Consider the following 15,705-nt stretch of genomic DNA (forward strand, 5'->3'; position numbering starts at 1 on the left):
AGGATAAAACTTTTTTATAATGTGGTGCGACTGAAATTCTTTGAGTAGAATGACAGGTTTCAGAGTAACAGCCGTGTTAGTCTGTATTCGCAAAAAGAAAAGGAGTACTTGTGGCACCTTAGAGACTAACCTGTAGCTCACAAAAGCCTATGCTCAAATAAATTGGTTAGTCTCTAAGGTGCCACAAGTACTCCTTTTCTTTTTGAGTAGAATGATTATGAACTTGGAGACATAAAGGATCAAATTTTCAAAAGATTCCACTTAAATTTTATCCCAATTTCATGCACCCCTATTTTATTTTGTGTACATTTCCTAGCCATGTTTTTGCCTTCACAAATGCATTTTGGGCATACAAATCTTTGTATTTTGCATATGAAAAGTTGTGCATGTAATTCTTGGTTAAACTATTTAAAACAGATTTATTTATTTTTTTGTTTAAAGAGAACATAGTAATCTATTATGCACCTACATTTGCCATGATTTTGAATGTATACATCATTGCAAAATGCCAGTTTAGTCTAGCAAAGTAGTAATCCAAAAGAGAGATCAGGATTATATTTACTTGGGATTTTTGCAATCCCAGTTATTCTTGCCCGTACAAAATGTTTTCTTTTATAGCTGCAAAACAGTGGAGGCTTCTCAGGATAGAATTTCCTACCATATTGTTCACCAGATATGCTATCTTTCCCTACTGCTATAAACAGGCTCTCATTCTGCACCTTTATGTGTCAGTTTTGCCTACCCACTTTCAGATGTCACCATCCTCCACTGATGCAAAACTAGTCTATGCGTGGGTACTGTAGAATATCTTGCTCCAGTGTCCTCTTTGCTGAAAACTCAAATATATATAAGGAAAATCTCTCTCTCTAGGAATGTACAAAAGCTAGATCCATGTTCAGGGTAATTTCATTTTTGTTAATTTGCAAGATTAACAAATTACACATTTCATCTAGTGCAAGAGTTACCTTTAGTGAGCATGGTGTACAATTTTTAACTGTTCACATGCATCTCGTTACCAGAATATTATCTTTTTTCATTTGTGGCAAAATATAAAGATTGTTTTGGCACAATATTAATATTTAAAATGCTACCAAAATATCTTTACAAAGGAATGCATGCTTGCAAAGTATGCATCCGTCAATGATCCTAAATTACTTCAGAAGCAAGGGGGGAAAAGGTTTGAATTTAAAAGATTGCTCTGATATGCTCGTCAGAAAGTTGCATCATTTTTATGTCAGACAACTTCAGCTTTCTCAGAGTGAAATGTTCTTCAACTTTCTGGCCTAATAATTATTTTATAAATATCAGAAGTGCAGTGCACTTAATTCTTTAGCTGAAGGCATTATTTTCAGTTTCTGTACACTGCTTCAAGCTTGCTCTATTTAATCATTTTAAAAGCTTATTTGGTGTAAATTGAATTTAACACTGTAGTTGCAAGGGTGTTATGTAAAAAGTCCAAGAGAGCGTTCAGAGCCTAAGATCTTATACTAACAATTGAGCTTCAGAAGTGGAGCAGCTACTGAATCATCTTAAACTCTCTAGCATCCTCTGTTGACACAAATAGGTAATGTCAAGTGTACTCTGTTCTTACTCCTTTATTAAATGCATAAGATGGAAATCAATATACCTACTACATTTTACTTTGTATAGACTTAGGTTATGTAGTGCAGACTTAATTTGGTGTTCCTCAGGTCTGGTTTTACTTTTATTTTTTCACCTTCAGTCAAGTTAGACCAGTTGAAGATTTTTCTGATTTGTGTCTGTCTTAGCTAGTCTTTTTGTATTTTGTGGTGTTTTTCTTTGCCGCAGGGATCCTCAGGACATTGCAAACTATATATATCGTACTGTAGATAATCAGATTGCCTGTTCTTTTGTAAAGCTTTCAATTTTTAGACTCTTCTTTCAAAATAATAGAGAAGCCTAGAATCGCCCATGCTAAAATTAAGAATTTATAACTGCATGGAACAGATGTTTTCATAAACATTTGCTATAATTAATTTCAACTAGGGGATTGAAGGAACAAAGCAGTTTTTCCCTCTTCAAAACTTTATTGCTTTTTCCCTATGCAGCGAACTCAGAAATCTTAGCTTTAATATTGTTAATGAAACAAATTTACTCTTCTGTTTAGTTTTCATTGTGAGAAAGAAAAGATTAATTTGTACAAGATAATGGCCTTTGGAAAAATGGAGGAATAAGTTGAATTTGAAGCATCATGTGGAAGGGATGAAAATACTGAGGATGAGTCAATGGGTTAATATTTTATGAGGCCAAAACCTCTATGCTGTCAGGTGTCAGGGTCCCTTAATTATTAGAATAATTTTATGTGACTCAATTTGATATTGAATATATACCTATGGAGTAAAATAATCTGATGGGGTTTGATGTTTGAAGAGTTGTGAACCTTAGTGTTACAAAGAAGCAAACGAGTCTTTTGTGGCATTATATATAGTTTTAATGCATAGTATAATGCTTATTGTATGCTGATTACCCCTTTATACTCAAGATCTGCAATCTGTTAAGTAATTTTTTTGTTTGCATTATACAGCAAACACATTTTGACTAAAATCAGTCTTCCATATTTGTGTTGTCGCTGGGTGTTCATTTTGTTAAACAAAACAGTCTTCTAATAAAATAGCTGATACTGCCTTGCAGATGTGTTCTGTTTTTTTCAGGGATATGGCTTGAAAAGAAAGTACATTGTAGAACCAGAATTTGCTGACATTAAACAGAAGAAAAATATCTGTTTATCACTATTTTCTCTCTCATCTCTGGGAACGGAATTTTTTTTTGTTTCTCTATATAGCAAAATAATCTGTAAGATACGTTTAAAAAAAAGTTTCAAAATAAGCACAGCTTAATTGTTCTATACCTGAAAGCTCAAGTACAGCTGCCAGGAATTTTGAGTAAACTAGTATTCTTGACTTATCTGTCATCTATAAAATGTACAACGAAAAATAGGTAGCTGTCACTAAAATTACATTTCAGCTTTCAATAACCATTTAATGAGTAGCGTAATTATATAAGTATGGTACCTCAAGTACTTCACTCAATAATTAAAAATAATCTCCTCTTTAAAGTGAAAGCTCTATAATTATTATTTGACTTAACCAGGACCACTGTTGTGATCTCCAGTGGCACCTCAGATTGTTCAGAGTGGTTTGAAAGTACAAATTAAAATTGTATAAATCATTAAATTATTAAGCTTTAAATATGCTAAAACTGAATATAATGTGGTATTTGAAAGTCATGCTATAGGAATTTACAGACTTATAATGTAAGCGGATACTTGTCTGTTACATTCTCCTTGTCTCTAAGCATAAAACACTGCATTGTTAATAGTAATAAACAAGTGTTTTATATAAACTAAACTTAGAATTGTTTTACAGCTCAAAATAAAGATGTTTATTAACAAAAATTCATCTTCAATTAAAAATAAAATTTTAAGCAGAGTGCAAACTTGTCAGCAGGAAGATGTGTCTTCATTCTGGCATGGGTAAGCAGCTTTTGCAACTGGGGAATGCACGATCTGATTTCCTAAGTGAAATCACTTTTATCTCTGATTCTGAAACTGACAGCCTGAAAACCCTTCCCTACTTATTGCAAGGTTTAAGAAAATGGTTATGACTTTACAATATATATGTAGAGCAGTTTCTTTTGTATTAAATATACTTTCCAAAGACATGAGCACTAAAGAGTTCACAGGTCTTTCTTCGGTAGGTAGGAAAGTATCAAAGGGGCAGCAACTCTTTATTCCAGAATTCTGTACTGGAGTAGTAGTAGCTGTTTAGGATCAGATCCCATTTCTTTTCAACAACTAGCCTTGTACAGTACCACATTTTGACTCTTAAATAAAATGCCAGCATGTCGAGTGATGAGGGACTGGGTTGTTCAGAAAGACCATCTTTGATGCCTTGGTTATCGATTTTATTTTATCCTAGGGCAGGAGTTACTGAAAAATAGTTTTCATGTGAGTTGTCATTGGCTTATATGAAATGAGTTAGTAATAATAGTGCCTAGCTCTTGGATAGTGCTTTTCATTCCGAGCTCTCAGAGCGCTTTACAAAGCCAGCTGGTATCATTATGCCTCTGTTACAGATGAAAAAACTGAGGCAAAGGGAAGTGAAGTAACTTTCCTAAGGTCACACAGCAGCTAGGTGGCAGAGCAGGAATAGAATCCAAGTCCTCGTGTGGAATTCTATTCACTGAGCCATATGGCCTTACCTCTTGGACATGTGTTTTATTTGAAGAAGCATCATAACTCAATCTTGATGGGAAAAGGCCAAGGATTCAGGGGTATTGATGGTGGACCACCCTCTCCCCTTTGTAAGTAGTCTGTCTTGCTTAGAGGCATGTTACTGAGCCAATGTGAGGGAAACTTGAACTGCCCTGGCCGCCTTCTGTAGAAAGAAGACTTCATTTTACTATTCATTTAGTTAAAACATTTCACAATATATAAATTGACTTCAGATAGGAAAACATATTTCTTTTTCATCCATTTTTATTAGACGTTATCTTTTAAAAACATCTTATTCACTTAGGCTTGTCTCTAGTTGTTAAACGAACTCAAAACCCCAGATACAAACACCTTTGAGGTTTGGGAAAATTCATATCCAGAACTGAAGCTTGAGACTTGAGGTCTTCTCTAGTTAATCAATAACATTCTTCAAGATGGAAGGATGAGACCTATCCAGGTAAGGCTGTCTATTTCTTAGCCATGAAACACATTGCCACATAGATTAAGATCACTTACATATGCCCTTGTGCCCTACATTGCTACGTTCAATATCAGTGTATCCTTGTCTTATGACTAAGGTCTGCTTCTTTCATTTTTGTTTTTTAGGAGGATCCCATGAGAATGGAAGACCACATTATACATTAGTCTCTGATGGAACATTTATTTCTTACAGGTAGGTATTTGTTTGCTATTTTAAAAATATTTTTGTTTGACTAGAATGGGAATCATCACCTACTTAAAGCCAAAGAGCAGTCTGAGATTATTTAAGAATATTATACAACTTAAACTGAAGTATGCTTTTTCAATAGATTGATTTGATATCTCTTTTCTGATGAATTAGTGTATGTTGTGAAAAACTAGGTTGATTTGTGAAGCATATCTTGTTGGAGGGAGCCAAGCTAGTTAAACATTTCAACAACAAAAGGCTCACATGTCCATGAAGTATGTTTTTCAAGTGGTGGTACCAAAGTCTTTCACCTCTAAGTGTGTCACTTAAGCTCGATTATGTGCTAATACAATATTTAATTCACCAGGATCATCTTTGTGATCTTCTGCGAAGTCACTGAACATACTGATCACATGGGAGCCTAATACAACTTAAATTGTAATTCACAAGAGAATTACAATTTGTTTGGTAATATCTAATTTTGATTTATCATCTGCAATCATGACACTATTACATCTCAATTAGTAATAAACACTAGAAATACCATTTAAGGTAAATGGAATACTAAGTTAACTTTTTTGTTAGCATTGTCATCAGAACTTTGAATCTTGTTTGAATAAATGTTTGAGGATGTTTGTACTTGAAATCAGAAAAAGCTAATAGGAAGAAAAATTCAAGTGCTGCTTCCTGTGTTAGTTGATAACTTAGATAATAGATAAAAGTGGTAGAAGTGTCATTTCAGACTTTATGTAAACAAAGAGCCAATTCCACTATTAAATTAACATTTGAGAACCATCCGTGATTGGGAAAAGCCATAGTTTTGGTACAAATACAGTTTAAATTATATGTCTGCATAACGAAATCTGATTCTTGAGCAGTAGGTTAAAGCCATGCTAATCATCAGAGTCTTTCAGATTTATTTATACAATGTGCTAATGAGATTCTCTGAACAAATACAAAATATCAAAATTAATAACAAAAATAACTATTAACAAACTTAGCCAATGTTAACTAAAGCATTCAAAATCTCCACCCAAAAAAGATCTTTAAACCTCTCAGGCAAAATAAAAACAAAAACCTATGTAAATGGATAGACCTTGCAGCAATCCCTGTAGTTAATTCTCCTTAAATTTAGATAAGTGGGTGTTTTCTCCTAGCTCATTAAGCAGTGGAAACGGGAAGCATGTGTGACTGGGACATTTCTAAATATTCTGGGAAGTTATGGATATGTCCTGGTTAGGTAGCAGAGAATTTGTAAGTTGATCTTCAGCTTCTGATTCAGATTATTCTGTGTGTTGCTTGAAAAGAAGCTTTAGTAGAGTAAGATGTGTTTAAGTAGTCTATATTTTTAAGATATCATTGAAAGTTTGAAGTTCACCAATGGTAAAATTTAAACCATGTGGATTGTTTGTGGGTTTTTTAGTATTTGAGTGCTTTTATCATTAATAAAACCTGAATTTGATTAGTTTGGAAGAACTTGTTATTTCCATGAAATGTGTGTTTGATCTTCACACTGCTGTAGAGTTATACCATCACAATGGAAGTCTTTGCTAGGTGTGCAAATTGTTCACTTGGCCAATAAATCAAGCTGGACTCTAACCTCACTATCTGTAATACTGTGCCACTGGAAAGTAGAAATATTGTCTTTCTCTACTTCCCAAGGACAGCTGACCCCCTCCTCGCCAAAGAGGTGAACCCCTTGCCAGCGCATGTGACTACAGACTATTACATTAATCTGTTTAGCCGCAGTACCAGCTGCTTGCATATTTTTAATTATCTTATAGATGGTATAACAGTGACCTATGAAATAAAATGAAGGTGAGTATTTTTTAACTTTTTATTTTACAGGCTATTTTTCTAAATTTATTTTAATGATCTAATTGTTACTTTTAGGGAGAGCTATAGATGCACATACTCATTTTGGCTGTATAGATTCTAACATCTCAAGGACACTTATTTTCTTCAAAGGTGTTTTCGTACATTAGTACTGCTAATAATAAAGCTGTGGACTGAAAAAACTCACTTTTCATACTTTTTCTGTTGATTAACTAATTTTATGATTCTGAGACTTACGACCAATATGCGTAAATAATTTCTGAATCGTACATGACTGTAATTTCTAGATTCCCAATATATCCCAACAAACCTTTTCTTCTAGTGGGGACTAATTTCCATGGCAACATTTGATCATTCAAAGTTCTGGGATGTGCAGACACTGTGTGCTCTTCTTTCTGCTATATGCAGTGTTTTTGTATCTGTGTCAGTCCCAGGATATTAGAGAGACAAGGTTGGTGAGGTAATATCTTTTATTGGAAGTTGGTTCAACGATATTACGTCCCCCACCATGTCTCTCTAATATCTTGGGACTGACACAGCTAAAACATCTAAAGCTTGTCTCTCTAACTAATAAAAGATATTACCTCACCCATCTTGTCCCTCTTTCTGATATTATTCAGGCAGAGAGATGATCTGGGTATGAAAAGATGTTGGCCCACATTCTTCCTCTTTTTGACAGGCTCTGCTTCTCAGTTGTTTCCTTTCTCCCTGCAGGTTGGTCCTGCTGGCTGAGTGTTTTTCCTGTGCTCCAGCCAGCTACTAGAATTCCTATGGAGTACACACCAAAGAAAGGAAGCAAGAGAGATAAGCTGTGTTTCCATTTCTCCAGCTGTCTGTCATAAGTCTAGTTTGCACAGTGCTTCCATCTTGTGTACCTCTTGTCTTTCCCTGCTAAGAAGCAGCTTTCTCCCATCCTCACAATCATCCTTGGTTGTCTTCACTGATTTTTTTAAAACCACCCGTAGGCAAGAATGTGGCTCCTTTTTCTCATGTGGCCAAAGATCTCCCAGAGAAGAGGAAAATGGAGGAAGATCTGGAGCCCTATGCCCCTACAGTTGCCCCTTTTCTCCTCCTGCCTTCTATGTCCTCCATAAAAAACACCAAGAGATTGTTCCTATGTTTTTTCACATAGCTCAGACACTAAAAATTAGAGCAGAAGGCCTACTGGACTCCTGTCTTTCTACAAGGAAGTTCCTTTCAGAGCTTGGCTTCCTTGTCTACCCTTCTGTTTCCAAGATCGAAGAGTCAGCCTATCCAACCCCACAAAGCTTTCACCTTACCAAGAAACCTGAAATAGATGACTTCTCAGTTTGGTTCCCTGCTGTCCACAAGGCCTCCCAATTAAGATTTGATTTTGTCTGTACAACTTCAATCTCTCCTTGCAGTCCTCTGTTCTGACCCTTTTGAACCATTACATTTGATAGTCTTTAACCTTCTCTTAGTGGAAGTGGCCTGTTTGGTTTCTGTCACTTCATCTCCATGTGTGGGCACTCCAGTTTTGATTTTCTGTGAGGGGAAGGTAATCCTCTGGACCCGTACTGATTCTCTCCTTATGGGATTTTTCTCTGAATACCAGGAGTCCCTAAAAGGGCCTCTGACATTTCCTGTCAATGCAGAGAGCTTTGAAGATTTGCATTCTTCTCTAAATCATTTCAGAAATTCCTTTCCTTTCTCGTTATGTTGAGTGCAGCTCTCTCCCATCCTCACAATCCTCCTTGGTTGTCTTCACTGATTTCTTTTAAACCATCTGAAGGCAAGAATATGGCTTCTTTTTCTCATGTGGATATGTCTTGTCACTTTTTAAAATCCAGATTCTTTATTCCACAGCTGATCTCCTCTGTACAAATCTCTTCCAGGCGACTCCACTAGAGCAATTTCCACCTTTTTGAACCAAGAAGGAAGAAGCCTCAACTGAGGCATCTTGTCTCAACACTACTGTGTGGTTCTAACTACTTTAGCATGCACTCGTGTCAGGTACTTTCTGTTCTTCCTAAGTAGTGGAGCTGGTCTTTATTTTCTGGGAAGCAGAGAAGGTAGTGCAGGCCTCCACTCTAGTTGCCCTTTTGTGTACAAGACATGGGTAAGTGGTTAGAAATAGGAGAGTGAGTGCAAACTAACATGCTTGAGAAGTTCTCAACTGGAGATCAGAGCCTATGAAAGAGTTGGGTGCCAAAATCATCTTTATCCACAAGGGCTTCTTGAGAGTTTGTTGGTAAAAGGAGAAAAACCAAGAACTGGCATTGCCTTCCTCACATCCCCAGAAAGCATTTTTAGCATTTTTATTTTTTCTTACAGGAAAAGTACAGGGTGTACAGGTGTCATAGTATTGTGAGACTGTGTTCTTCATAAATTATTCAGTTGTTCACTGTATGCGCCCAGTAAATGAGCCCCTAGTATCTGATCATATTGAATCAGGGTCTATCTTTGATTTTAGTTTTCTGGTCCAAAAAAGAGCTGATCAAAACATGGAAACTGTTGATTCCATAAGAAGAATGTAATGGTTGGCGTGTAAACATTGGGCAAAGGGAATTCCTTACCCTATCTTTCATTTCCCCATATTAATTAAATTATTACACTATTTTTTCCATTAAGGGTCGGTTTCCTCTCTCACTCTGATTTCAGACACTTCAGTGAAACGGATCTGTTCATGAAACACCAGTTCAGCACTTTTCAGGGACATTGGTTGAAACTATTTGTACACATAAGAAAGCCATCAATAAGGCATCCTTGGTGAAAAGTGTCTGGGTGAGATCTCTATTGCTATGTCTACAGTACAATTAAAAACCCACAGATGGCCTGTGCCAGCTGACTCAGATTTGTGGGGCTCGAGCTAAGGGGCTGTTTAATTGTGGTCTAGACGTTCAGGTTCAGGCTAGAGACTAGGCTCTAGGACTCTGCAAGGTGAGAGGGTCCCAGAGCTTGGGCTGCAGCCAACCCCCAAACATCTACACCTCAGACAGCCCCTTAGCCCCAGTTAGCTGGGCTGGGCCAGCTGCGGGTGTCTCATTGCAATGTAGACATACCCTAAGTGCTCATATAACATCGGTAAATAAGAAAGGTGCTCAGCTGTGGAAGTCTGACACAAGAATTCAAATGAATTCAGGTCTTCCTTTGTTTAGCAAGCACTTCAATTCCCATCTCTTTGCACCAGCCTCACCTTAGTAAGAGATGGTGATAAATACACAAACAACATCCAAGGCTGGAACAGATAACTTTGTCCTTACAAGGATCAAGCTGAAGCTAAATACTATGATGAATGTCTCAATATAGAAATAAAATGCAGTAGATATCAATACACCTTTTGCCTAAAATTGTAGCAGACAGTCCACTGAAAAGGGTGACCAAGGAAATAGCACCCAGTTTGACACACGCATACAGTGTAATGAATCTGGTATAAGATTGGTTGGAAACAATATAACTTACTAATGATTTTTAGATATAAATGGTACCGCTAGATATACAGGTATGATTTAGGTAAACCGTAGAACATACTGCAAAGAGGTCTTTTGGTAATCACAGATACAAATGACTTTTTCTTAATTAGCAAAATATATTCCAGTTGTTGATCTACTGTATGCACACAGTAACCACAGTGGTTAAATGTACTTTGTGAGTGAAAAACATTGCACTGGTTGGTAAAATGTTCCTAAACCCCAGCAAAATTGAAAACCACAATAATAGAATTACTGTTTGTTCTGAAATCTGAAGGAGGAGACACCTGTGGTAAGAGGAGGGAACAGAAAATGCATTTAACTGATAAACATCTTCCAAAACACAGTTTAATGAAAGGGTTTTGATGAAGAACAAAAACTGTAAATAAGCTGCATAGCATTTGGGGTTCAGTCTGGTCCTATTTGCAGGATTTTAAAAAAAATTATGTTCTAATTTATATTAAGCACCACCAGTCCTTTTAATAATCTTTAAATAAATAAATAAACAAACCCTGTGCATTAATGTCATTGTCTTGGGTGTTAAAAACTTTTTATAAATCCCCCATATCCTACCCAGTCTGACAACTGCTCATTACTAAAAAGAGCATGAATTAAAATATTTATTAAAAGTTCTTAAGCACAGGAGGTCTAAGTAGTGCAGTATCGGGATTCCTTTAAAACTCAAAGCTCAAATCATCTTTGTGCCAATGTGACTAAAATTGACAGATAAATGGCACTACATTCTTCTTGGTGTTGAGTTGCACATTTTCTTATCTTAATCATACTGGCTTTTGCTCCTTGGAGAGGAAAACTAGTCCATAAGGTTCTTAGTGACCTAAAAGCAAGAGCATCTGTTGCAGAACCATGAGTGAGTTGTTGGCTGACTTTAGCAGTAAGGGAGCCTGCAGATGATCAATTCCTTTCTCAGCACTAGATGTCATTGCAGCCAGTAGGATTTTAAATGGAGGAGTACTGTGTTACAAGTTGCAACAGAACTACTGTAGCTTACCCAAGATAACTTAGTTTTCATATAGACTCTTCTGAAAGTAAATATGATTAGTAATTTCATTTTGCTAAAGAAATGACAATGCTGAAGTTTTATGTAAGGTATATAAAAGAGCTGAGGACTGATTAGTTTTAGTCCAAAAAGTTTGAACAGAAATTTTTCCAAAAATATTGTAAACCTGAAATAATTCTGAAGAGCAATGAGCATCATCTCTGCATCATAAGAGTGCCTCTAATTTAACCTGCTGAATAAAACCAATCTGAACTAATAGGGAAAAAATAGCAATTTCATGAAACAAATATTCTAAGTCATGTGGACATGATAATGATGTCAAAATGAATAGATTTGCAGAGAGAGAGGACATTTTTGATATGTCTTTCTAACCAATAAGACTGCAATATGCTCATGAACTAAAACAAGTTGTGATTGACTGAGTTACCCTGCATGTCATCATACAGTCATTTGCATAAATGTTTTGAAATTGTAAATGTGGGTAAACACTGCTTTAAAAACTCTTGTTATGAGATCTCTCTGATATCAGATAACTTTTTCCTGATGATTCTTCTGTGCCCTAGTTATACCAATGCAGACTATCTCTAGTGAGGTAGGTATCAACAAAGAGAAATACAGAAATGTTGGTACCCTCTATCAGGGCAGTTGCTCCTCCACCCTTCCTGTGTGACTCTCTTTCTAGCTTGATGATTGTCAGAGCTGTAACTTTTAACTTTCATTATTAGCATCTACAAAACGCAACAATTTTAGACTGTCTTGAAAAGCAGGTGTTTGTATTGGTATAACAAGGGGACATAAGGGAATTACTCAGGGCCTGGCTAATAGTTTGTTAGTAGATGTAAATACAAGAAGTGGGAAACGACAAATGTAATGTTAGACCTATTTAACAGAATTATTCATTTTATCTAGTCCCTTTGTTGCCTGAATATTAACTTAGGAGAATTAGTACATGGTACCTGGAGGACTCACCAATTTAAAAAAAAAGTGACTCTGCAATACTAATAAAAAGTGTGCAAGGTCCTCCAGGTGGTGGCCTCACACAGGTTATTAAAATAACTTCTGTTCCAGAGAACTGGAAGGTAGCAAAGATGGTACCTTTATTTACAAAGGGCTCTAAGGGTGATCTGGGGAATTAGACAGGTAAGCCTTATATCTGTAAATTGCAAGTTGGTTGAAAAAAAAAATGTAATCCCCCGGAACAGCATACTATGATAATGTCTAGTCAGCACGTTTTATGTCAATCAAAATAGTCTCTCTCTAATCACTTGAAATTCTTTGTGTGTGTCAATAAATTAGTGGATAAAGGAGACCCAGTTGATATAACTTTTCCTTTCAAATGCATTTGACAAAATCCAATAACAGAGACTTCTTTAGTTAAGTAGTCATGAGGTTAGAGGCAAAGTATTGTCGTGGATCAAAAACTGGCTGGAAGGCAGAAAACAGATTAGGAGTAAATTTTCTTCTTGACAAAACGTTTCTCAAGGTCCCTACTAGTTTCAATGCTGTCAGTTATATTAATGATCTGGAAAGGGGAGTGAGCAGTGAGACAGCAAAATTTACAGATATGACAAAGTTATTTAGGTTAATGAGGACCAGTAAGGACTGAGTAACTTTAGTGAGGACCAGTAAGGACTGAGTAACTTCAGAGGAACCTAACCAACCCAGGTTAATGAGCAACACAGTGAAGTTCAATGCTTATAAATACGAAGAGGAAAAAAATCAATCTACTTGTATACCTTACAAGGTTCTAAATAACTTTCCTGAGTGGATACTGCTATTTGAGCATCATTGTAGACAGTTCAATGAACACCTCTACTCAATGTGCAACTGCAGTAAAAAAAAAAGAAAAGAAAAAACAATAAAAAAAAAAACCAAGATGTTAGGATGTACAAGGAATGGGATGAAGAGCAAAACAGAAAATATTATAATGCATTATAGAAATCAGTGGCATGGCCTCATCTGGAATATTATCAGCATAGTACTGTCACCCCAGTCTCAAAAAGGATATTGCCGGGAGTTCAGAGAAGGGCAACGTGATTTGATTGATATGGGGCAAGGAAAAACCCCTCATAACAGATCGGAAAAAGTTCTGATTATTTGCCTTAGAAAGGAGATGAATAAGAGGGGTCATGATAAAAGCATATTAAATAATGAATGATATAGAGAAAGTAGATCAGGAGCTTCTGTTCTCTTTGTCTAATAACACAAGAAGAAGGGGGCATTCAATTAAATCAAAAGGTGGCAAATTAAAAATTTATTTTTACACATTGTGTAATTAGGCTGTGCAACTCACTGCCACATCCCTATCTCATTGCCACATGTCACTGAGGCCAAGACCTTCAGAAGATTTAAAAGGAGATTGGACATATATATAGCTAACAAGACTTCCAAAGTTCTTATAGTTAATGCTAACACATTTTGGAAGGGATATTAAACCTCATGCTTCAGAGCTAAAGCCAACCTTTAACTATTAGAGATCAGAATGAGACCTGTTTGGGATGAGGGTAGCAAATTACCCACATCTGTCTGCTGCAGGTTCCTCTGAAGCATCTGGTGTTGGCCACTGTCATAGGATACTAGATAAACTACAGGTCTGATCCATTATGGCAGGTTGCTGGGCTTATCAGTTGATTTGTTTCCCTGTCCTGACTAGGTGATTGAAAAGGCTTTAGTAGAAGTGAGCTTATATCTTGACAGGAGAAGAGACAGCATCCTCCCTGGAGCTTATTTGGTCATTATTGCTTCTGTCTTCTTTTGTCATGTTATCTAAGATTTGCGGAACAGTTAAATATAGCTTGAAACATAGTACCACCCACAGACTTCCTGCCTGACCTTGGACAGATTGCTCTGTTTCCCTTTGCCACAGTTTTCCCATCTGTAAAAATGAGGACATTTCTGTACCATAAGCTTAATATACTGATGTTTATGAAGAGTTCTGGTACCACAATGATTTTTGTAGAAAAGCATATACACAAAATAAAGCACTCAGCTGTATTCTGGCAGTTGACTTGTGGTTGTTACTTAAATGAGAACTGTCAATGCAATGTCATGATGGTGAAAAGTACAACTTTCTTACTAGTAATTGGAATTCTCAGAGTTATTGCCTCCAAGGTCCTCACTTGCTTTCTCTCCTACCCCAGTTATAAAGAGTATCTGTCTCTCTTCCAGGCAGGAACTAGGGCCCTATGTGCCATTCCCCTCTCTTCTCTCATGGTCTCCGCAGCTCTTTCTCAGAGCAATGGGATTTTCTGAGAGCTTAGCACTTTAAGTGCCTAAATGGGGATCATATAAGTACCTTAGGTAAATAAATGAGATCTGAATTCTTTGGAAAATCTGGCTTTGAATCTTGGATCTTGCAGCAATATTGCCATTATATGAGCAATAATGAGAGTTCATAGTGGACCCAAGATTTTCTCCGCATGCTATATCTGTATGGAAGTTCTGGACAGAGCAGGAAAGTAATTGTATTTTCCAAACAAAAACAGTCACTAGTCCAGATGGGGAAGGTGGTGCTTGGGGGTGAATAGACCCTCTTTGTTTCAGGTTTGTTTTGCTCTACATACTTGTTGAGTGGTCCTCAAAAATACCATTCTTTTTATTTTCCCATTTTTGTGCAGTAAACGCCTGTACTTTCATAACATTGCTTTCTGCTACTTCCCCTTTTTAAAATGCCATTTTATGCTGTCATAAATAAAACAAATTCTGTGTGTTTCTTGGATGCATGCAGAAGCTGTATGTTTGACAAGAGCTGTTGCTTTCATTTAAATGTAAATATTACATTTAGATATTCAGATTTTCTCATCAATAATGACCTCAAATTGCAGAGCATAAGGCACAATAATTAGGGAAATCATTTAGTCTGACAGCATATAGCATCAATAACTTGTTGCTTCATTGGGTGCTTGTGGAGGTTGAGCTGGGGTCTCAACACATTTAAATAAAAACATTTTAAATAAGTAAACTGAATAAAAATGACAAATCAGGTTTACTGGGCCCTGGTACATTGTGCTACTTCACATATTTTTTCTGACAGTAACAGCATTGCTTAAATGTACTTTTAACCCATTTGTTTGGGGTCATTCTGCTGGGGATCCTTTTTTTTCTCTCCACTGGCCCAGAGCAGGGAACCAGCCTGGGATATAGACCATGATCTGGAATCTAAGTGTAAATACTTGAGCCCCAACAGCAGTGTTATAATATCCTCTCCTGGGCTACAATACTGTGTGTAGCGTTTGTTATCTGAATATTGTTTTAAGGATTAAACTGTTTTGCTTCATTATGAAAAGAAATCTTTAAATAAAAATAAGTTTAAAATATTTCCAGATACAGGAAGCAAAAGAGCCGTGTACAGTTCCTAATTGCCTTTTAGATAGTATGAGTTCCTTCATTACCTGTGATTTAAGCTAAAAATGAAGTAATTATAGATAACAGTGTTTATCTGGTTGATCTTGGCACCTGCAGTCCTAATGCTCAAGCTTTTCCCATATTGCTGATGTTACTAATTTCCATCTCCTATATT

General features: G+C 36.4%; 1 protein-coding gene across 1 annotated transcript in view; it reads left to right on the top strand.

The window, feature by feature from the left end:
- The window catches only part of TBC1D5 (TBC1 domain family member 5), a 470,928-nt gene that overhangs the window by 233,183 nt on the left and 222,040 nt on the right, over positions 1 to 15,705 (top strand). The window contains exon 5 of the mRNA XM_084621915.1: positions 4,841 to 4,907. Coding sequence (XP_084478041.1) covers positions 4,841 to 4,907 — 67 coding nt within the window. The remainder of the gene's footprint in view (positions 1 to 4,840; positions 4,908 to 15,705) is intronic.

Source organism: Lepidochelys olivacea (genome assembly GCF_965140295.1).
Source record: "Lepidochelys olivacea isolate rLepOli2 genome assembly, chromosome: 2".
Lineage (NCBI taxonomy): Eukaryota > Metazoa > Chordata > Testudines > Cheloniidae > Lepidochelys > Lepidochelys olivacea.